Source organism: Ursus arctos, unplaced genomic scaffold (assembly GCF_023065955.2).
Source record: "Ursus arctos isolate Adak ecotype North America unplaced genomic scaffold, UrsArc2.0 scaffold_28, whole genome shotgun sequence".
Classification (NCBI taxonomy): domain Eukaryota; kingdom Metazoa; phylum Chordata; class Mammalia; order Carnivora; family Ursidae; genus Ursus; species Ursus arctos.
The window spans coordinates 3,576,335-3,601,330 of NW_026622963.1; the positions used below are offsets into that span (position 1 = coordinate 3,576,335).

Below are 24,996 nucleotides of genomic sequence, written 5' to 3' on the forward strand. Positions count from 1 at the left end.
TAAAAATAGAATTACCATATGATCTAGTAATTCCACTATTGGGTATTTACCTAAAGAAAATGACAACACTCATTCAAAAAGATACATGCATCCCTATGTTCACTGCAGCATTGTTTACAATAGCCAAGATATGGAAGCAGGCCAAGTGTCCGTTGACAGATGAATGGATAAAGAAGAATGAACACACACGCACACACGAACACACAGTGGAATATTACTCACCCCTAAACAAGAATGCCATCTTGCCATTTGTCACAACATGCATGGACCTCGAGGGTGTTATGCCAAGTGAAATAAGTCAGACAGAGAAAGGCAGATACTATATGATTTCACTTATATTTGGAATCCAAAAAAACCAAACAACTGAACAAATGCCAGACTCTTAAATACAGAGAATACACTGGTGGTTGCCAAAGGGGAGGTGGATGGGGGATGGGTGAAATAGAGGAGATTAAGTGGTACAAACTTGCAGTTATAAAAAGTAAATAAGTCGGGGCACCTGGGTTAGTTAAGTATTTGCCTTTGGTTCATGTCATGATCCCAGGGTCCCAGGATCGAGCCCCGCATCAGGCTCCCTGCTCAGTGGGGAGTCTGCTTGTCCCTCTCTCCCTCTACCCCCTGCTCGTGCTTTCTCTTGCTCTCTTTCTCAAATAAAGAAATAAAATCTTTTTAAAAAAGGAACTAAGTCACAGAGATGAAAAGTACAGCATAGGGAATATAGTCAGTAATGTTGTAAAAAAAAAAAAGAATTGATTATTAATTTTCTTTCACATTTGACAAAGCCATATTGTGATGACTTTTCTCCACAGTGTACCTTTGTTCTACGTCAGCACCAGCTCGACCCCGCTCTGGGGCCCCTTGGACGATAGGCATGTACTCGTAACAGATAAGGAAAGCATTTGAAATAAAAACAACAAAGGAGGAAGTGGAGGCAAGAAGAGAAGGAGAAAAAGTTTATAGGCCAAGAGAGTATTTGATTTTCTAGTTGTATCTGGCAAGCTAATTCCTACACTGTTTAGGCCAAAAGACCTACTAATAAGCATTGGTACAGTTGGTATATTTGTGGAGCAGGGAAGATAAACCCAACCCATTGCTTGAGAACTCTTCCCTGTGTTAAGTCCATAAAATGGATGTCTCAGCAGTCCAACGAACATAAAAAACATTGTGATCTAATACCACACAGCAATGTGCAGATCTGTGTTTAAGATGGGAAGGCTCTGACTTTGTGAATTTGGATTGAATTGAGAAAGGGATTTTCAAACTTTGATCAAAACGAAAGTTGTGAGGACTTTGGACATAATGAAGAATAATATGGTGAGAGATGAAAGCAAGAAAAAGAGTAGCTAAGGGTCGCGTCCCAGATTGTGGCTGTCAGTCCGGCCTCACTTAGTGGTGGGTGGCAGGTTTTGCCCATGAGATGGTAGTTAGCACGTCACAGAGCAGAGCAGGCAAAAGAGAGCGCCTCGATGAGCCGACTGCTGTGAGTTCTATCTTCTCCCAAGAGCAGTGACTTTTAAAAAAAAAATACTGCTCCTTCTCCATGGCTTTTTATTGTAGTGTTTTAAAATACAGACCTAATGACATCTCACCCCTCAATGCTTTAACATGCATCTCTAAAAATGAGCATATTCTGACCTGCCCACAATAACATTATCACACCTAAAAAACGAACAATAATTCACGAGTATAACACTCAGGTCATACTCAAATTTCCCCAATTGATCCTCAAATCACTTTTACTGATCCTTTATCCTAACCTGGATCTGCTAAGATATATTCATTCCATTTGATTATTTTATTTCTTAAGGCTCTAATAGTCCACAGCAGAAAGACTCTGTTCGTTTCATTGCTGTCATCAGTGCCCAGCCCGAAGTAGGCTCTCAAGAAAGGACAACATCATGGTTAGAAGTATGGGTTCACATCCTGGCTCCACCATGCCCTATCTGTTCCTTGGCGAGTCACTTAACCTCTCTGTCTGTGCCTCAGTTCCTCGTCTGCAAAATGGGCATAACGATAGCCCCTACCTCATAGGCTGCTGTAAGGATGAGGTAACAGATGTAACTGTTTGTAACAATCCCCCATATGTGGATGGGTGTTACACAAGTGTTAATTCTTATTATCTGCTGATGAATACTTGGCAACCTTAATTATGTACTTAATACGTGCCAGACATCAGCCAAATCTCTGCTCTCATGGAGTTTACATTCTAGTTGGGGTTGGGCAGTCATTAGGAAAACAAAACAACAACAAAAAAGATTTGCAAAGTAAATATATAGTATGTTAGTTGGTAAGAGAAACCTGGGGAAGCAACCTAGGGGCGTTGGATGGTCTCCCTTGTAAGGTGACACTTCAGCAGAAATCTGATGGACGTGAGGGAATGTCTTTGGCTGTTCGGAGGAATGGTGTCTCCATGCAGAGGAAACAGCATGTATTAGAAGTACAAATGATGTGGAAATGTTGGGGTTTGGAGCAAACGGTCAAGAGGGAATTCTCGAGACATCTTCAGTGCAAAAAAAGTGGTTTATTAAAGCAAGGGGACAGCGCCCATGGGCAGAAAGAGTTGCACTGGGATTGTAAGGGGTGGCCCATTATATATTTTCAAGTTGGGAGGGGGTTAGGGATAGCGTAAGTCTTTAAGGGATTTTGGAAGCAAGGTTTCCAGGACCTTGAGTGGCTCGCTGTTGTTAGGGAAAGGTCATTTATTACTGTCTAGTAAAACTTTAGTCATGAGACCTTCAGATGTCTATCAGTGGGCCATATGCTTGGAGGATGACTGCCAACATGTATCTTGGAGGGCAGAGATAAAGGAAGTTTCCAACGGAATTTTTATATGTTAAAGTGGACTTACAGGATCCTGGGGGTTGGGCTAAGATTGCCTTTTGCCCTTAGCAAAGTACCAACATGGAGGCAGCTGAGTTCCTACAGGAAGGTCACTCTGCCTGTCTCAAGGACTAGTCAATGGGCTGTAGGTAGTAAGGAAATTTAGTTTTTTTCTTGTGCCTTGGTTTCCCACATCACGAACAGCAAAGAAGCTGGAGAGGAATATGCAGGGGGAGGGAAGTAGGAAGAGTGGGAGGGGACCAGATGTCGTGGACCACTGTGAGGACTTCGGACAGCTCTCTGAGTGAGATGGGAAGTCACCGGAGTCTTCTCCTGCTATGAGGTAGAAGGGAAAGGGCAGCAGCGGGGGGACCATTTAGGAGCCTGTGTGGGCCACGATGATGAAATCCTAGCTCATCCTCACAACATTTGGGGGAAAAAAATTATCATCCCTGTTTCACAGTTAAGGAAATGAAAGGTGGGAGATGATTCTAATTTAAAGCAAAGTGACAGCAGAACTGGGAGTCAAACACAGGTATATTTGACCTCAAAGTTCTGGCCTTTTCCTCCCCATTGTTAAAAAATACAAAAACTTGAGCTCCCTTCCTGTGTTTACCACAGGGACATTTATGAGCCCCCCCCCCCAAAAGCAGGATAAACTCCTGATTTGGTTCACAGGTGGCCCTGACTGTCCCCAGAATTATCCTCAGATACGTCACTCCAAACTTTCCTCGAGAAGCTTCTCAACCAATGCACCTGATTAAGGTGACCTTTTTCACTTTCTTTTTTTTTTTTTTTTTAAAGATTTTATTTATTTATTTGACAGAGAGAGACAGCCAGCGAGAGAGGGAACACAAGCAGCGGAAGTGGGAGAGGAAGAAGCAGGCTCATAGCGGAGGAGCCTGATGTGGGGCTCGATCCCATAACGCCGGGATCACGCCCTGAGCCGAAGGCAGACGCTTAACCGCTGTGCCACCCAGGCGCCCCCCTTTTTCACTTTCTGATTTGTAGCAGTAATGCTAATATAGCAATTATGAAGCCACATTAGAATTATTTATAATACATGAGGATACTCCAACATATGCAATACCGTTGTACTGTCACTGGTTACTATTCAGTTGGTTTACACATACATTTTAAAGAGGTGTATACTTTACAATGTACAAAAGCTATAGCTAATGGGACAGATGATTAAATGTGGTATTTGGGGCTATTTCTACCAAAAACAGGCATCAAGAATAGGCCCTTAGGACTCTATCTTCTAGGACTATTGTTTCTATGGCAAGATGTGATTAGCTACGTATTTATGACTCATGGCACCTTCTCCAGAAACATAAGTTTACTTATTACAAGTGCAAAGACTGCCCAAATTTTATTATATGGTATCCCATGGTTCAACATTTCAAAGGTGACATTCCAAATTTCTCATGCCTTGCTCCATGGCTTACCAGGAAATGTGAACTTCTGGGCACACAGGAGAGCCCTCATTCCCTGGCCACCAGCTCATGAGGATAACTTGTAGCAAAGGGAGGGAGGCCATAGAATTAGCAATTGGCCCATGTGCCATAAAAATTGGGCAGAATGTCACCTTTGGCACACACCTTTGTCCCCTGATGTCTGTGTCACTGTGGCATACGGTAATGATAACACAAACATAGTATAACTTAAAAAAAATGCCTTTCACCACTGGTAAGCTATTTCTGCAAATATTTTAATTTTAATGGTACTACGTGCTAGGTGGTAGACACACGTATCTCTGTAGGAAGCTCAGAGTCTATAGACAGGTGTTCTGTGGTATGAGGAGTGCTATCGTAGAGGATTAGAAAAAATGCTCTGGTAGGGTTTTGGAGGGAGATGGTGGTATGCCGAATGCCTGGGCTTTGTTATAACCCGTAAGTGCATCATCTCTCAAATCTGTTTCAAGTACAGTTGTCTCTGACCTCTGTGTCCTAGTCTGCCAGCTCACATAGCATGTTCTTGCAAGAATTCTTCAACACTCTAAGGACCTTCCCTGACCTCTCATTATTTCACCATTTATCACTTTTGCCTTATTGTCCTCTTCCTCCCTAGCTAGGTTAGGTTGCGTGCTTGTGGCAGAAATTGTTGCTTCCCTGCCCGATACCCATCCTCCCTTCTGCATTACTAACAACTATGATTTTGCTCAGAATGGTATCACACCATGAGGACGATCCCTCATTTCTGGGCCTTCCTTGCAGCTAAGTAGGACCATGTGTCCCAGTTCTGTCCAGGACTCATTGGGGCAGCAGTCTCCTGGGAACTGGGTCTAGGGACTCTTTTGCTCTCCTGATGAAAGGGTAGAGTCACAACCGCACATCCCTTCTCCTCTTTCCCCTTTCCTTCTGTCTTGAACACAGACATGACATCTGGAGTTGTAGCAATTGTCTTGCAACCATGAGGTGACAAGCATATAAGGACAAAAGGCAACAGTCTGAGAAAGGCAGAAAAGAAAGAGGAAAAGGACTGGGCCTCGCTGGCTTTCCTGAGCAGCTGAGTTTTAGCTAGATCGAAGCTGTTCAATAAAGACTACATTTCCCAGCCTCCCTTGCAGTTAGACATAGGACCAAGTGTTGGCCAATGAAATGTAAGGGGAGGTATTATGGGCAGTTTTCTGGAAACTTCCTTAAAAGATAGCTGGCTCGCACTCTTTGGCCCTTTTCTTCCCCTTTATTTATCCTGCTGCCTGGAATGAAGCTGGGATGCCTGGAACTTTATTAGCAAACGTAGACCCCGAGGAGGAGGCCCATATATCAGAGATAGCCGGGATGCTGAGCTGGAAGGAGCCTGACGCCTAGCAACTTCATGGACTTCCAGACCAACTCTGAACAGCCGGTCTCTGGACTTCGTATACATGAGAAGAATAAATTCTGTCTTATTTAAGTAATATTCTTCCAGTTTTCAGTCACATATAGACAAACTTAGTCCTAACCTTCCCATTACCAAATTTATTAATTTTTCTATGTCTGGATTTATATGTCATAGAAGAAGTGTCCCTCCCCCTGTCAAGCTCAGTCTCTTAAGGCCTCTGCTTTTGCACTTATCCCTTTACATTACCCATCCATTTCTCACTCCTCAACCATCCCCAGCTCTTTGCATGACTAGCTTAGTTTTTTCACTCAGGTCACAATATAACTGTCATCTCCTCAGAGAGGCTGTCCTTGATCACCATATCCAAGGAAGCCTCCCATTATTCTCTATGCCACTTATGGCAATCCGAAATTAATTCTACATCTGCTCACATGGTTATTAACTGATTCCTCACATTCCTTCGAGAACGTCAGGTCCACGTGGACAGGGACTTTTTCTTGTTCACCAACACCTAGCAGGCTCTTAATAAATGTTGGATGAATGAATCAATGAATGACTTTTGTTGGGAGTAGAGAGAGACGGAGATTAGGGGAGGTCTCCCAGGGGATGTTACTCCTGGTCTGAGCACAAGTTTGAGAGTAAAAGTGTGCCCAGAAGACACTGAAGAGGGGAGAAGAAGACATTCCCAGAAGAGGGGACAGAATGCTCACAGAGGTGGAGAGAACAAGTTGTATGCGGAGACATGCTGGCTGGTCACTGAGCAGTCAGAGGGCATGGAGAAGAGGCGGGTGGAAGGTAGGAAGGAGCCAGATCATACCACCCTACGGGAAACTATTAGGGGATCTTAAAGAGGTAAGAGACATATCTTAATTAGTGATCAGAGGTTCAGTCTTTCTAGAGATTATGCAGAAGATGGATTCACAGTAAGGAGACCACATAACAGCCATTACAGAGGTCTACGTGATAACCAAGGAGGGCCTGGACCAACGCAGTGCCTGGGAGGATTAGAGCGAGAGTAAAGGATCCAAGAGACAGATAGGAAGTTGCGTCAAGAACGTATCAACTAACATTTCTTTATAATGTGGCAGCAGGCTATGATGGAAAGAGGCTTTGACGTCAGAGACATAAATCAAATCCTGTCTCCTCACTTGGGATTGTCTGACTTTGAGAAGTCTCTCAACCAATTATCCTCATTGGTAAAGTATTAATATCACATAATCCCTCTTGTCCTTTTTTTTAAAAAAGATTTTATTTGAGAGAGAAAGAGAGAGAGAAAGAGAGAGAGAGAAAGCAGGGGGAGGAGCAGAGGGAGAGGGACAAACAGACTCCACACTGAGCACAGAGCCCAACGTAGGGCTCGATCCCAGGACCCCAACATCAGAACTTGGGTTGAAATCAAGAGTCAGATGCTTAACTCACTGAGCCACCCAGGCACCCCCTCTCGCGTCCTTTTAAGGACTAAAGCCATTGGATCAGGACAGTACCCACCTATTATGCTGCCTGACTCAAAACAGAACTGCAGACATGCCAGCCCCTCCTCCAACGTTTCTCGTAGTCTACAGTTCAACTCCTACAGGTATCAGAAAACAGGAGGGGCGCATCTGACTAGAAGTAGTTAAGTCTTAAGGTTTGGTGAACCTGAGGCAGTTAGGCAGCAGCCGGGCAATCTCGAAGCAGCCTGGGGTTAAGTGGTGCTGTTACTGTCAGTCCCTCCAGCCCCGGCAGGGAGGTAGGAGGGCTGCCCCAGAGCACAGAGCGCTCGAGTAAGAACTATAACAGAACAGCTACTAGTTAGCTTAGAGTCACCCTTTAGTTTTAAAGATTTTATTTATTTATTCGACAGAGATAGAGACAGCCAGCGAGAGAGGGAATACAGGCGGGGGAGTGGGAGAGGAAGAAGCAGGCTCCCAGCGGAGGAGCCTGATGTGGGGCTCGATCCCATAACGCCGGGATCACGCCCTGAGCCGAAGGCAGACGCTTAATGACTGAGCCACCCAGGCGCCCCATCCTTTAGTTTTAAATAGGACTTTTTACTAAAGAAATTGTTTTGAAAATACAGACGGAAATCCATGTAAGCAATATCCAGCTTGAACAGTTACCATAATTTTACAATTCTTCTCTCATCTCTTCCCTCCACATTTTTTGGTGCAAATCCCTGACATCAGATCATTCTACCCTTAAGCGCTTCAGATAAGGACTTAAAAAAAAAAAAAAAAGTATTATCACATCTAACCTAGTTAACAATGCATTAATAACTATAGAATTCCCAGGTGCTGCTCCGTTTCCCCCAATTATCTTAAAGTTGTTGTTCTAATGTTTGAATCAGGGTGTAAACAAGGTCCACACAGTGCATTTGCATCTCATTTTATCTACAGCATTTTCCCCTCATTTAAAACAATGCCACTTATTGGCCGAAGAAACCAGGCCATGGGTCAGATAGGTTTTTCCTCACTGTTTGAATTTGGCTGATGGCAATCTCACAGTGTCATTTTATGTTTTCCTCCGTCCCTAGTATTTCTTGTGAACTAGTGGTTTTATCTAGAAGCTTGACCAGATTCAGGTAACATCTTTTTGGCCAAAATATGTCATAGGTGGTGCTGTGTACTTCCTCTTATAGGATATCGGGAGCAATTTCTTTTTGTCCTCTAAAGATCAGTGGGTCTGAGTATTACTGGCTCAATCTACCCTTTACAAAATTCCCCGAATGGTCTGACCGACCCCTGATGTTTCCTTAAATACATTAGTTCTTCAGGGATCGCAAAGCAGTGATTTTATAATTCCTCCCTTCCTTCTGCATTTTTTGGCTTCTATGAAGAACTGCCCCTTACTGACTCTTTGGTGCATCTGAAAAATAGATTTTTCAGGAAAAGGATAAATGCTCGATTCTTTTCCTTTATCTACTTTCAAATTAATGTATCAATTTTATCATGTAGGTTTTTTTGCGAGAGGGGAAAACATTCAGAACTCGCGGGTTTTTGCATATTTGAAGTGTTTCAATCCATTACGGTCATTATGTTTTGGCCAGAAGGCTCCTGAGTAGCACTTTATCATTGCAAGATACTTACCGTACATTAGTCATTTCCCTCACAAACAACCCTGGGAAGGTAGGTATTATTACCCAGCTTTACAAATGAGAACTCTAGATCACAGGGCTTGAACCACGACTTGAGGTCTATTGTTCTTTCCATTAAATATAATAATGGTTGAAAGAATCAGAGCGTTAAAGGTGACTGGATTCTTCCCTCCCCCCCCTTTTTTTTTTCTCGTTTTAAGAGTAAACAGCAGAGGTCTTTAACCAGTGGGAATATGATATTAAGCAATATACACTTTAGAAGGCATTACTTGGGGCAAACACTGTGGAGAATAAGGTTATGCTGATAATACTGTAACTTAGTAAATAGCTCGTCTCAACTTAGTTTGTGAAGCATTTCGATTATGATTACTCTGTGTGAGATCTACTGCTCAGATGTAGGTCATTTTATGGTCTGCCCATGTCTGGGGAGCTGGTATTACACGCTGCCTAGTGTTTTTAATTCAGAACTTCTTCGAAAGAAAAACCTTAGCCCCTTATGTTCAAACTCTCGTTTTAATAGCATAAGCTATTTCCTTCTTAGATAGCTTTGTGGGCATAGTAATAAAATAAATACCACAAAATCACTGATGAGATGAAAATTGAACTCCCTACTTCTGTGCAGCCATGTAGGTAAAACAGTAATTGGCTCGGATAATAACTTTGTTCTTACAAACCAAAGTCTAAATGAGAGTCACGTTTGATGTATCTGCTTGTAATTACTGTCAAAAGGAGAGAACTCAAAGTTTGGATTGTTAGTGACTCAAGATAGATTAAATAGATTGCTGCCTTTTCTTGATCAATTCAAGAAAAATTTCTGAAAATTTATTTGGTATTTATCTTACTGTTGATACAAATTATCTTCCAGGGCTTTCTCTCCTGCTTAATGGAATGATTAATTTTGTTTTTCTTTTTTAAATTGATAACTGTTTTTCTTGAAAAGATCTCATTATTGGGTCTGATAGCGCAGCTGATGCTTTTAAGTATTTCCCATATAGTTCTGTAGGTGGTTTGTGAAACAAATTTAGGCTATGGGTGTATTTGGTAGTGATTTACAGCAAAACCATTTGATACATTAATATTATTTAAAGGTAGTCTCTTTTATATGTTTTTAAAAGGGAAATTTAATCTTGTGTTATTATTTTGGCATACACATGTTTCGGTGCTGAACTAGTAAATATTAGAATATTAATCATTTTAAAGGACCTCTCTCATTGCTTCTAGAAGCCAGCTAATACATAATTGATACTACAACCTGTCATTTCTTTGGGATTTCTATTTACATTCCGATTCCTGTCCATAAAGATCTATGTCCAGTGCCACAGAAATGTAACAATGAGCAGAGAACTGGATTTTGATGCCACTTTTAACAATGATTCTGTATTTGATAATTTCCTCCCTACCCCCATACCCTAGCCACACAAAGTTGATGGAGCATGATAAAACTAAGAAAACTGCTATGGTCCACCAAGCCAATGATTCCAGAATTAAAAAGTTCTAACAAACCTTAGACATGATAGATGAAGCTATTACCATCAGTTGTATCCAGGGTTCACCTTTAAAAAAACACTCTAATCACAGAAACCACATCCAGTCAATATAATACATATTAGCAATTTCCTAATCCTTGGTAGGATGGAAATTATTCTGAAAGTTTAATTAAGAAGGAAAAAATTATGTTCAGGTATTAATTTCAATAAAAGAGACACTCAGCTTCCACGCAAAAGCCCCGGAGTGGTACTGTGAGTGTGGGTTCCCCACAGAAGGAAAGCCATTTATAATTAGGCACGATGTTGCTTTTGCAACGCCACGTACTTCCAGGAGAAGGAAATAGATATGCTCTCTTTGCAGCCTGTATCCCTGCATGGGTTAAATAAAGTGGACAGCTGAGTGCCATTATTTAGAGATTTAGCTTAAAAACTGCTATTAAAAAAACAACACAAAAGGGAGGTTTGGAGCCTGTGTTAAGAAATAACTTATCTGGACAGCATACAACCCATAGGTATTTTTGTAGGCTCCCCCGTCACTTTGACCTTAGGCACAGCCCCATTTATGAATGCTGATGACCAAAGAAACATTTAGCTGGATCACGAACTGATCTTCCGGGTGTCTACGACCATTCTAACAATTGCACCAGATCACCCCCAGAACTAAGACACTCAGTTGAAAGGAAGATTTTTTTAAATTGCTCACGTCACCTCCTTTGTATTTTAGGATTCCATTTATACAAAATACCCAGCATGGGCACATCTAAGAGACAGAAAGCAGACCAGTAGTTGCCAGGGGCTGGAAGGAGGAGCAAATGGGGAGTGATTGTTCATGGGTGTGAAGTTTCTTTTTGAGGGGATGAAAATGTTCTGAAATTAGGGGTGACGGCTGCACAACTTCATGAATATGCTAAAAACCACTGGCTTCCATACTTGTAAAGGTGTGAATTTTATAGTATGCAAATTGTATCACAATAAAGTCATAAGACCTCAGAAACTTACCTTTTAACATCAAATCGTAGGACGCCAAAGCAGGGGAGGGTGTGGGGTGAGGGAAGGTGGAGGGTTTGGAGGGTGGGGGTGGCGTGAATAGTTCCTCAAGAGACCCTCAAGTCTAATTGCTCTGTTCTGCCAGTAAAGAAACGGACTTCCAAAGGAGGAAAGTGACTTACCCGAGGTCACACGCAGGCAGTCCCGGGGAGGGCAAGACGGGAACCTAGCTAGCTCTCTCCCCTTTGCCACCATCACGGTGCCTTCTCTGGTGTTTACGGTCGGGCATCTCAGCAGTCACCAATTTGAAGTCTTTAACATGAGGGACACGTGGTTCGAACGACAGGCTTTTATGTTTTTTTCTAATGATAGCACACGTTTTTCCTATAGACAGCAAAATCTCTGTGAAGGAGTAAATAAATGTGTTGTGGTAAATTCACCAAGTCCAAAGTGAGATGTACCTGTAAATGTCCCGTGAGGAAAATGGCCACATTAACAGACCGAGGGAGCCCTCTACCTGTGTGTTTGTAGTATAGATTTCATTGGCAAAATCCTTGACCTCGAAAGCGAAAAATAAATCGACACCAGGTATTCTGGTCCTTTGTCCACCTTGCTTGGCTTCTGCTATGATTTTGGAGCAAATGAATGGTGTCCTAGGATATATTTGTACGAGCAATAGGATACATGGAGAAAAATCTACAGAAAATTCCTTTTCTGTGAATCAAAGAGACCAATTAGCAGCCTAAATAAAACCAAATATATATATAATTTTTTTGCCATAAGAATTACATTAAAATAATTATTTTCAAAGAACTTCACACTCCTTTGAGGATATAAAATGTTAGTAAGCATTTTGGTTCATTCGGCATGAAAGTTTCATTGTTTCTTTGTTTCAGCGAAAGATTGGGTTGAACGTAAAAATCATGCAGGATCCAGAAAACATCCACCACAGAGCTGCTGTAAATGCGAACTATGGAATCGGTTTGCCATATATTAATCAGAGAAAAGCATGTGTAAGTAACGACTTGTTTTAATGGGCTCCTAATTTTTTTTTTAAGAATCAAAAGTCATATATTTCGTAAGATACAATGTAAATTTTTAAGTAAAGGTTTTGATCCTTAGAATTTTGGGGAGATGAAACGGAGTGGCTTTCATTCTGTTTATAATAATGAAGGATTAAAAACATGTAAACCTATTTTTAAAAGATCTATTTGTAGCTCGTCCAAATTTCTGTTGTATCTGATGTTCTTAAATCATCTGGTACCATAATTTAAACAAGGATGAAATAATGTAACAACAACAAGAACGAAGAGAGAAATTTTAAATATTTTATTTGATAGTAGGCTTACCGCTAGAAAAATCAAAAGCAAGCAGCAGCATCGTAATTGGCTTCAACGCATGTGATCTTCCAGTACACAAAATTTAAGAATATTATTCTAAATCTGAAGCAAGCAGGGAATCATTCTCTAGGTCGGCAAGATGATGGGAGGGAAGAATGGTTAAATGCAGATTGGCATTAAGTGACCTCAGCATCCACGCCTGTGTGTGTCACTGACTGGCTGCTCAGTGTCCCAAAGCAAGGACTGTCCTTTCTGTGTTGTGCGGTTTTCTAAGGAGATGTAAAACGAGTGCTTCATTTTAATCGAGAAATTATTTGACTTGCGAGTATTTCTAATACGAAAAACAATCACTGAGGCGACACCTCTACGTTTGTAAATACATTTTTAACCTTGCCTTTCCCTCAAAAGCTCTTACATGTATGCTTTGGGGAAGTCAAAACTAAAAAAGCAAGATGAATTTTAGAATTAAATTGCGAAACCATTTCTAACCAGAAGAGTCTCTTGGATTAATCTTCTAAATTTCCTACACAGACATTTTCATCTGCCTAGTTCATTCATGTAACCCGGACATATATTTTTTACTTTCTTTCTATGTGCTTTATGTTATTCTAACAGGTTTGGCTTAAGTGCACTTTATCATAGACATACTTCCATAGCCTAAGAAATAACCAGAAAGTTAGATATTTTTATTCCTGCTGAAACTTTATTTAAAATGTCACTGTGAATAATGTGAAAGGGTTTTTATCTGCTTCCCATGAGCCCAAAGCCCTTGAAATAAAAATATTATTTCTTTGGCTGCACAGACAGAAGCAGATTTCTCTTTTGTTGTTGTTGGTTTCCCCCTTCAATCTAGAATTAATATTGGCTTAGCTGGTGGAGTGCTGGGGCTTTCTAGCCCAAGGCAACTGCTGCATTTCCAGCAAACTTTTCCTGATGAGTATCGAAGTTTTAAAAGGCACTCCTCTAGACTTAGAGAGGATTATGCTTGGCTTTAATGAATGGGAGCCAAGATTCAGACATAAATAGGAATTCCAAGTTATATGCAAAATCTGGGGCAGAACCTTAGTCATTTGTTATATTTTCCTAATTCCCAAGACGATGAGTGCTTTGGTTATCGTGCCCATGTACTTTGAACACAGAGAGTTTGGGAGAGCACTTGGCCTTGCATGATATGGAGAGAATATACACTCATTTATTGTATTCAAGATCCTTTTTTTCCCCATTACACTTGACTCCATGGAAATCTACACCAGAGCACTTTAAAATGTATGCACATTATATACATTTTGCTCAAGCTGATGTTAGCATTTCAATCAAAATAGTTGATCCTGGCATTTCACGTTGCAAATGTATATATGATGGTAGTAACAGAAAATCGTTATTTTCATTCTGGATTTATAAAACGGAGACACTGTGCCAAAAGTCCCGTTCGAGAAATATTCGGGTATCGGTTTTAAACAATCGTGTAGAGCATTAGGGAACAGATACAGTTGTGATTTACCACTTATAAAAATGTTTCTGAAAGCACTTCCCCACACTGCAGCAACGTGTCTAGTGTCGTGGTGTATAGTTAATTAGAAAAGCAGCATCAAGGCTAATCGCTTTTTAGAACTACTCTAAACACTCAAAGGGGATTATGATTTGGCTGCCGAGGGCCATGTGTTTCCTTCCTTCTTATGAAACTTGCACAGCTTGTCAAAAGCCTGTAAATAATCTTCGACATTTTTGACAGAGCAAATTTGAATATGTAGCTTATTTACATGATTAGTTCCTAGAAACTGGTATTTTCTCCATTTTACGAAGAGGTATATTCTTCCTAATCATAAGGGGCTGGTATATGAAAGCACATATACCCCAGACACACACACACACACACACACACACACACACACACACACGGCTTCAGAATTTTATATCCTGTAACTATATGTAAAATCAATTTACAAAAAAGTACTAAAAGTGAAACTCACTAATGAGTTTTCCCAATATCTTAAATCTGCCAAATTATACACCACCACCACCACCACCACCAACCTTCTAACAGGTTTTAGAGCAGAGCCCCACAGGCACGGGGAGACAAGAAATCTCCGAGACATCAGCCTCACACTTCCTCACTGACATTCCAGTTAGACTTCCTGATGCAGCGCGTTCAAAGATCTACAGAAAATTTGACTTTGATTTGTTTCGCTTAAATAAAAAGGGTTTCTTACGAGGCTTGAAACATGTATCTGTTAGCATGAATTTTAAAAGAACAATTATGAATGCATAACAAAATAGCCAAACAAAACATTGCTTTGAATCGCTGCACAAATAACTCTGATTATAACTGTTATGACCTAGAAAAGAATCATAAAACCATTTTTCTTGTTGGCAACCTATGAGTCGCTGTAGAATTATACCAGTCCTTTGGTCCCACTTTCCAAATAAATAAATATATAATGCAATGTAAACTTAGAATCTTTTATTTATTCATGAGGTTGAATTTAATACTATTATGATTTCTCGATTTTATGAGTCATACGTTATGCGGTGTTTTTCACTAACTTAGTTGGGTAGCAACCACACTTCACAAATCATGGTTTCATTCTTTACTGTTTCACTTGGGGTGTACAGAGTAATCTCGCTCGTGAAAGTACATTCATTTCTGAAATGATAAAGTAATGAAAAGTGAGGCAATTGTGTTCGTGTCAAATGATTAGAAGCAGCACCAGAAGAAAGGGGGAGGGTGGGGCATGGGGGGGGGCGGGGGAGAAAGAAGGACGATTTCAAAACATGATTGTGTTTGAAGCCCATGCATATGGCCACAATTACAGTCACGACGTAATTTGGCAATGGTAGCAGAATTAGATTTAAACAAATTGATGTTACACTGCAGTAATTCAGAATGAGCTTGTTGCATTTATAAACCATAACAAGAAGCAGAGTGAATTAATAAACCCTTCTTGTCACTAAAAATAAAAAAGGGAATAATTGCTGAGACGGAGTTAACAGATGACTAGAGTCAGCATCCTTTCAGCCTAGATATGGGAAAGTGAAGGTCACCCCCATCTCGGATGACAAAGAGGGAACATTTTGTTGGTAAACAAATTAATCTTTTGAAAGGTCGCCATTTGTTTTAAGTTTTTCTCCAGTTCTTGTCATCTGGAATCAGAGATTGACTGTCATTTCACTAGGCAGGGGTGCAGTTGAAACCGACAACGCGGCTTCTGTACATATCAGCATTCCTTGACAAAACTCGGTGCCTGATTGCGATGCTATGGGCTGCTGGTTTACAGCTGTCTCCGGACAGGCACGGAGGCCCACCCCTGAATTCCAATAAGATGGGCCTGCCTATTCTGCCGGCTGCAAGCTGGCCCTCTGCCCACAAGTAAAATGTATTGTAGTTCGAGCCAGCAATTATCTCTTTTACTTCCTTCTGTGCTGCTTCTGTTCCTTTTTTCCAAAAACAGATGTGGGTATTCACTCAAGTTCCGCATCTATTCTTTCTCACACCTGCCGGGTCAGAATTTTGACAGAGGGAGAGTCGGCCAGCAATCAGATGGAATTTCGTTGAGAGCCGTTTAAAAAGAAAATGTGGATTTTTTTCAGGAAACGTGGAGTCAGCATCTTGGCCCCCCTCCCCTTTCCCAGGAGCATTTGGTAAATTAAATTAGTGGAACAAAAGGAAAATAGCTTTAAAGACGTTCAGAAATGCCATATCCTATTTATGACACACAGTCAGTACCCAAGCACTGTGATGGCAACACACAGACAGCATCCCCACTTCTGTCGTGTTCCTCCTGATTCCTCACATGTACTCCCCCAATATGGCAGTGGTGGTGGCGGCCGCAGTGGTGGTGGCGGAAGGGGTGATGTATCACCTTTGTAAGTGGCTGCTATTTACAACTTTAGTTCCACCTGGGTTTTGAGTCCTGGAAAAGCTGAAGAAAGTGATGAGACAGTTGTCATTGGCTGTGTTCGGGCTCTCTCACAAAAGCCCAATAGGACTCTGGGAGCGGGAAGAGGCTATTAGAGGCTATGCCCTCATCAGGTACTATTCACAAAAAATCCAGCGGTAGGGGGTTCCGAAACTTCCTGAGAACGTGTGTTTCCCGAGTTTCTGTGCTGAGATGCCGCACGCCTTCCCAGACCCATCAACCCTATGCAAACTGCAAGCACTCGTACGCTCTCAGCGTAGGGATTCTGGGGCCCGCTAGACCGCGTGGTGTGAATCTTGCTGGAGGAGGGACCTCCCAGAAACAGCCTGCATTGTTTCACATGTAAAATGTCCATAATAAATGTATCTCATAGGATCGTACTGAGATTTAAATGAGAGAATTCAAAGCACTTCGCAAAGGTCCTGGTACAAATAAGGGCTCTGAAAATATGAGTTGTGACTAGTGGCAATTTCCGCGGATTGTATTGTGCCAAGTTTTATACTGTCATTTAAAACTTGCATTACTGTAGAGGGTGAGGGAGAGGACCAAAATATTACTGAAACAGCTCCCACGGATTCTATTTAATATTTTCTTTGATGATGCCTTCTTTCTCACACTGATGATATGAGGGCAGGGACCTTGCTGTCCCTTCAGTGTGCCTGTTTGTCAGACCTTCCAATGCCCCAAGCAGTGTTTTGCACATAATAGGTGCTCAGAAGAGGAGTGGTCTGTCTCCTCCTACATCCAATCTCTCATTGAAACTACGTGACCTGATGCTGAGTCCGGAAGTAAAGAAACGATGTTGCTGGCCCCGGTCACCCTGGTTGCATAGGGCATCCTCCCACTAGACCATCCGAGAGAGTCTCCCTAGTGAAACGCCCTCGCTCCTGGATTCCTGCAACAGCCCTGCCACCAACTAGCTGTTTCCCAGAGCAAGTTACTCCACCTCGCTCATTCCCATCTTCCAGGGTTATAAAATGGGGAAGTTGGGTTGGAGGCAGTCTGGTGTGGGGATAAGGGTGTGGGGTTGAGTGGCTCAGTTTGGGTCCTATCTGCCATTTTCCAGTTATGCAACTCCAGGCAAGCAAATGCAATCTCAAGTCCTCAGTTTCCTCTTCTGCAGAGTCAGGACAGTGGTGCCCATTAGGCAAGGGGGTTCTGGAAATTATAGGTAATATAACATTGCTGGCACATAATAGGTACCTCATAAGGTTCCCGGCTTTGGGGGAAATGAGCTAATATTAGAAATCGCATACTTCCTTCCCCTTCTTCACACCTGTGCTCCCGGGGAAGGATCTGATTTGGCTCCTTTCACCCTCCAGTATAAATGAGTAATAAGGCTTAATGCTCTCGTTTTCAAATTGTTATGGAGAACGCCAGTGAGTTTCAGGGAGACTGCAAGCATTTAATTCATATTTAATTTTTTGATAAATATTTGAACCATTTTAAAGTGTAATAAAGAAAACACAGACATACTTAAGTTAGGTACCAAATTTTCGTACATACTAGATATCATCAATGGGTTAGTTAGTGCTGTCAGGTTAATTCTGTGAGTGTGTGGGCATGCACGCACACACACACATTTGAATTCCTTAGGAAGGCTTTTTTATTATATGGGGTGTATCTTTGTACGAGATCTGAAATTCAGATCTGCTCATATATACTCCTATAATAATCACACAAATAAGTGAAGGTTAAGTCAGCAAATACATGTCAAGTTCTTAAAGTAGTTCCTAGCCCCTACTAAGCATTCTACTGGTGTAAGCATTACAACACATGTGTGCCACCGTGCAGTCAAAGCCAGGTGAGTTCTCTGGAGCTCACGTTTGGCAGCGTAATAGTCAATGGTACAATTACAACAATACATGTCGCACGGTGGGGATACAGCATTACCGATCGTCTCATTGCTCATTTCAGTTTGGGGTTGGTTCTCACCTGGTTGGAAATGTGCTGCACGATCTTCATCTGGCAATGCAGGGCTGCCATATTACTTTGCTTACAGCTGTACATGAAAGGTCAGCAATAAAGCATCCTCTTAAAATTTGGACTCAACACGCAAAACAAAATTAGATTGTTTTGCAGTTGAGTGACTATCCGAAACAGGAGGGTGCCGAGATACCCGAGAAGAATTTTAAATGGGACATGATGGAACATCTTACAACGTTACAGGACACATTTGAAAAGTACTTCCAGTCATTCGACACCCCCCCAAGAATAAGAGCACTTGCTACACTGTTGCAGACACTGTGCTAAGGGCCTTATGTACACTCTCCTCTTTAACCCTGAAACCTATAAAATACGTGCTATTTTTATAACCATTTTACACATGAGGAAACTGAGACTAAGGTTAAGCTACTCACCTAGGTCATGAAGTAGATAAGGAGAGTTAGGATGCAAAGTGTTTATGAAATGTACAGGACAAATCTCCCTAAATTAAGTACTCCCCAGCTAATCCTTAATCACTAAGGAATACGAGCAGTTGTTAAACGATGTTAGTGATTCCATTTGAAACAAAAATTCCTACTGTTCTTTAAAGCTTCTGGACCATTTTAATTGAGGGAACTCCTGAGATCATAAACACCATAACAAGTTGTTAGCTATTTGAAATTCCTTATCCATTGACATCAGAATGTTCTCCATCTTGCGCACGCAAGAGAAAAATACAGAAATAGACTGTATGCTGAGATGGATGCAAGATGGTAGCTATTATCTGTACCTCTTGATCTCATAATTTGCCTTCATCGAGACAACCTCATTGCTTCCAGTGTTGATTTGCATATGATATATAGGCTTATTTGTGTATATGACTCAACATATAGAATTATACTAAACTCTTGTAAAACTTGCATTTATTTACATATCAGCATTCTATTTGAGGTTGCATTTGGAAAATAACTTCTACTCCCGAAAACAAATTTGAAAATCTTTGGCAGGGAGTATTACTTCTCCCATGGGTTTTTGTTTTTTAACAAGAGTAAATCCTTTATTTAATTAAACCAAAGGACTTAGACTCTATTAAGGGATTTCAAGCATGAGTGGACAGGGAGAAGGGGGATTTGGGGATGCAGGAAGAGAGCCTTTCACTGCCCTGGAATCATCCCAGGTCAGCAGCCACCTGCTAACCAGCTAGCCTTGCTCCCTGATGTGATCCAATGCCTTTGCACTTTGTGACTTGGGTTTTGGGCTTGAGTTTTGGTAAGTAGGAGGCTATGTTTCTAACCCTTAATTGCATTTGAGGAGCCAAAAATTACGTAGATGGTGGAGCCTGAGTCAGCTCTATAACAGCTTTAGGGCATCAGGGGTCCATGGATAGAACTGTATTTCAATATACTTGGTTTCCAATGTATACTATTTTATGCATTTATGAAAACATTATTCTGAGAAGGGGTCTATAGGCATCACCAGACTCCCAAAAGGATCCATGCCCCCCCCCCAAATTAGAACTCCCTGTGATAGATTTCCTTCCCTTTCCCACAAATATCCAGTGTGGGGCAAAGTGTGTATCAGAACAGAGAAGTATCCTAAAAACTCTGTATTCTTTATGGATAAAAGACTCACTTCTCTTAGTGGATGGTACAGAAAACCTACCAAAAAGTAGATACATCTAGACTGCCACTGCAGATTTTCATAAGAATTGCATCCTCATGAGTGAAAATATAAACTTCCTGCTTTCCTCTAACCACTGTATCTTTTCCATTCCAAGGAGGAGAATGGAACTGCTACGTAAGAGGTAATACTTGCATTATCCTAGTAAGCATTCTATTTAGAATGAAGCAAAGGAAAAATACTATAGCAAGAAGCACAGTAGCATTAGCCACAAGAGAAATGGGCCTAATAGAATTGTTTTTATCATGGCCCAGGTTAATTATCCACTGAGAGGTACTTGAGATGAATAAATACAATTGCTGTGTTCTCCAATATTCTAACCCATTGTACCTTAAACTGTACTTGAATTCAAGTATACATTCCTAGCCTTTTAAAACCTCCTTGGTAGAACAGAAGTAAGTACCCACAGACTAGAGTAATTCACCCTAAACTTTCTTTAAAAGCATCCTCTCTGAATCAGAATGTGTAATATAAGCCCAGAAGGTATTTATTTGGAGGAGATCCTTCTCATTAGGCTGTAACGTTGGGACAATATGCCACCAAAGTAGCCAATTTATATAGTTTTTTGATTTCCATTCTATCTGCGATGATAGCCTGGATAAATCTGTTCATGGTTGGCAACCTTGAGGTCTGGAAGCCGCTGTGAGCTTTTCAGTGGAAAGAACCATAGACCGAGAGGAGACTCAGAGAACGTGGGCGCTAACTGGGCCCCACCACTGCTGTAATAGCTTCACTGTCATGGGAACATCATTCAGTCTCTAAGGACTGAGATTCCCCGTCTGTATCCTGAGAAGACAATCTGGCTTGTTCGGAGTCCTCCTCGTTGGGCCACGGCTCTGATTCCCTGACTCCCAGATCAATGCTGCGTTGGTGCCTTGGGGAACTGCCAGCCTCTCAGGGAGACAAAGTAGTGATGGGTGTAACTCCCCCCCACCCCCGGGGTAGGGGGGGTGCGTGAGTCAAAATAGGCCTTGGAGGAGCTGGTGGGCGTGGCTGAGAGAAGAGGGACCTGCGTTGGAAGCTATACAAGCAAAGGTGGAGAAGAGGGAGTAACAGAGGGTGGCTTGGAGCTTTGCCTAATGATCTTGAGTTTTTATAAAGGGAAAAAACGCAAAAGATGTGGCTGGACGGGTAAGGCCAATTGATGGTTGGCCTTGAATGGGCTACTGAAATCTAATTGTGTTATCTCAGCCTAGATCATAAAAAGAAGGGCTGAAGGCATACAGTTTCTGAAATTAGATCATTTCTCCAGATGCTCTCACCGAAAGGCAGTTTTAGAATTCTCCTGAACGATCTCTCTCCCTTGATGTCCTCATTGGTTATTAAACTTTATTTCCTCTTTCTTTGGCGGTAAAGATTTCTCGAATTGCATTATCTAGCATTATCTCTTGAACTTGTTCAGTGTTCCTGAAATGGCCTATTTAGAGTTCTACAGGCAGCCTTCCCCCTGACCATTTCCATACAACTCTGTCCCTGTCAAATGAATGGCCACTCAGAGCTGCCAATCTAGCTGGATGGCTGGGCTTTCTGTCTGGATGCTGAATATTCCCCCACTGCTAACTGGGACTCCACTGGAACCTCATCTCTAATCCCCTCATCTCACCTCTCCCTCCAGTATTAGTCCAAAGCAGGATCTGGGGCAAGACTGGTAGAGGCAAGAGAGCCAGGGAGAGCACAGGAGTGACTGGCTTCTCGCAAATGCTGGCTGCCCTTCCCTCCACTCTACCCTGCACCCCTTCTCTGCGCACCCCCCTTCCTCATTGCCAGTTACCAGCCTCAGCACTGGACAGTGTGAGCCCCTGAATCTCACCCGCTTGCTAACTCACTATAGTCCCACCTGCTCATGCAAAGAAAAACCCCAGGGGACTATCTTCATCCAAGTGTTTTCTAAAATACGGGTGTGTTTCCCAACTTCTCTGTTTATGCTAAACGGGGGGGGGGGGGGGAGGAAAAGTAGTGTTCATGGGATAGGCTTTTTTCTTCCTTTTTTGCTCTTTTGCAAGAAGTAAAAGCCCTAAGAACATGTCCAAAGCGTTCTTATACTTAGAATAATACAAAAGTAAGTCCACTGGGGCCAGGCAGGTGACCTCCAGTCTACAGCTGTGTCACAGGTTGGCAATTTGCAGCTGGAGAACCCAGGAGTGCTGCTAATTTGGTGCCACCCAGGGTACGTAGGACCCTCAACTTTACAGTTAGAGATTCCACTCTTGGGTGCAGCTGACCCCATGAGAGACTGATGTGTAAACTGAAATGCCATCATATTTATTCTAAGGAGAGTTGTAATGGTAGGACAAGCCTGAATGTTCCAGTCTGCCTGATCTGGGGAGCACATTGTTCCCTTCTTAGAAAGAGAAACGGACGGCCCCGTTACAAGGCTCCTTAGTGAACAGGGAAACTGACTGAGGGTAATTAGTTGGACAGTCTTCCTGGTGAGCAGCATTGCACGTTTCTAGTCCGATGCATCCATCTGTGAAGCTGCTCCTGCCAACGGGAGAGGAATACATCCCCGTGGAGTGCTTTACGGACACGGAGAAATTCTGACTCTCTGGTTCAACTTTTTATAATAAATAGCTACGATCTGCTTGGACTTGACTCTGTGAACGACGTTGCACAGCACTCAGCTTCTTATATCCATGGCCACATCGATCCCAGTGGAGGGAGTGAAATGACCTCCCGTCTTACTGATAAAGAAACTGAGGCATAGAGAAATTATATTTCTTGCTCCAGTCATGCAATCAGTGAGTGGGACAGCCCGGATTCAAATCCAGGCCTCTCTGATATTAGAACCTGTGCTCTTCACCACCGCCTTTCCTTTTTACTGATTTCCTACAATAAAAGGAAATTATACCTTCAGTTGGCACCTAGTTCGATAACACTAGTTACACTACATTCCTTTCTGGGGCCTGAGGCCTTTAAAGCAACTTCGGCACAGAGCTGACCACATTGATCGTGTGCTCATTTTGTTAGCTTAAGGCTCAGTCCTTGTCACGACTCTTTCTTCCTATCTGAGTCATTGTAGTACCTAGAGCAGGACAGGGACCCTGGCTGGAAGAAATAGGAGGCATGAGGCATCAGAAGGAGAAAGATGAGAGAGGTGGGAAGGAACCAGTAATGCAAAGGATCCTTGGGGATTTCTTGGTGAGATACCCTGCTTCCCTATCTCCCAGGGAGAGCCCGGGTGTGCTACTCAGGGCTGGACAGTTTCTCAAGACGCTGGGGCCACTTAGAGCAAAAGAATTCTGCTTTCCCCATGCCTGGCTGGTGAGAGGCCCAGATGTGGCCAGTGGTTAGGTTCAGTTGTACTAATATCTCTCGTGACCTATCCACTTTGTTTAATACGTTCCTAAGAAAATTCTCTTCTGAGTTTCAAAATACTGTTTTCCATGTCTAACCAAAAAAGGGGCTGATCCTTGTACAATGTTATCAGGAGACACTGTAAAGTGAAAACAGGCATTGACCTAAGAGAGGTAGCTGACCACCAAGAAAACATTATCCCCATCTCCTCTTGACCCATTTAAAGATTAACTGGATACTTAATATTGGATTCATTTAATATAACCATAATATAACCAAAAAAAAAAAAAAGACGATTGACTCTTTCTGCCAAGGATTTTTTAAACTATAGCCTTCTCATTATGGAATTATCATCTAATCTAAAACATTGAAATCCCAAGGGCAGATGCCACCATTTTCCCACAGAAACTGGTATCTTATTCCATTTACCCACAGTTTCAAGTGTAGGACCTAAACTTCCACAGAAGGTTAGATCATTCCCCCACAAGCTCCCATTTTCTAATCTTGAACACTTGCAGAACACCTAGCTGTGCTTTTGCTCCAGGCTGCATTTTAAGCTGAAATGTATTACCTGCCTAGGAAACCGCATTTTAAGTAATAGCCAGCGTTTCTGAGTGCTTCTGCACGCTGGGCATGGTGGCAAGTACAATCTACGCAAATTAGCTCATGTAATCTTCACAGTAACCCTACGAGTTAAATACGATTACCACTTCCATTTTATATTTGGGGAAACAGAGGCAAAGTGGTTAAATAACTTGTCCAAAATCACACAGTGACAAGTCAAAGGGTCATAATTCAAACTCAGCCAGTCTGTCTATGGTACCCCCAGGTAGCTTTGAGGATGATGACTTCGACCTACACCAGAAGAGAAGATGTGGGACCCAGCCAGAAACTGCTCCCTTGCTGACCAAGGAATTTGCTGGAGAAATTTCTCTACCTCGGTCTGGGAATAGAAGTAAAAGATCAAACTACTTAGGAAGAGGCTCTATTAACTCAAGGATTAGAACAAGAAGAGGAGTTAGTACTCTCTGGCCCCGCCCCAGGCTTATTGAGATAGAAGTGACAGATGTTGTGTAAGTTTAAGGTGTCCAGTGTGATGATTTGACACGTGCATACGCTACACTGTAATGTAGTAAACACTGTGTAGTATCACTGTAGTGCTACACTGTATCACCCATCACCTCATATAACTACCCCTTCTGTGAGTTCGTGTGAGAACATTTAATATCTACTCGCAGGGCACCCGGGGGGCTCAGTCAGTTGAGCATCTGTCTGTGGCTCAGGTCATGATCCCGGGGTCCTGGGATTGAGCCCCATGTCAGGCTTCCCACTCACTGGGCAGTCTGCTTCTCCCTTTCCCTCTGCCTACCCTTCCACCCCTACGTGTACTCTCTCTCTCAAATATATAAATAAAATCTTTTTTAAAAAATCTACTCTCTAGATCTGGTGCTTTTAAAGGTGGAAACTTACTTCAATCAGACTGTAAACTCCTGGGGTGCCTGGGTGGCTTAGTTGGTTAAGCACCTACCTTTGGCTCAGGTCATGATCCCAGACCCTGGGATCAAGCCCCACGTCAGATTCCCTGCTCAGTGCGGAGCCTGCTTCTCCCTCTCCTCCCTGCCTGTGCTCTCTGTCGCTATCTCTGT

The 24,996-nt window shown here is 42.2% G+C and overlaps 1 protein-coding gene across 1 annotated transcript in view; it reads left to right on the top strand.

The window, feature by feature from the left end:
* LOC130541929 (IQ domain-containing protein H-like) overlaps positions 1-15,904 on the top strand; it is a 37,977-nt gene extending 22,073 nt beyond the window's left edge. Inside the window, exons 5-6 of the mRNA XM_057303599.1 lie at positions 12,090-12,206; positions 15,707-15,904. Coding sequence (XP_057159582.1) covers positions 12,090-12,206; positions 15,707-15,904 — 315 coding nt within the window. The remainder of the gene's footprint in view (positions 1-12,089; positions 12,207-15,706) is intronic.
* The last annotated feature ends 9,092 nt before the right edge of the window (positions 15,905-24,996 follow it).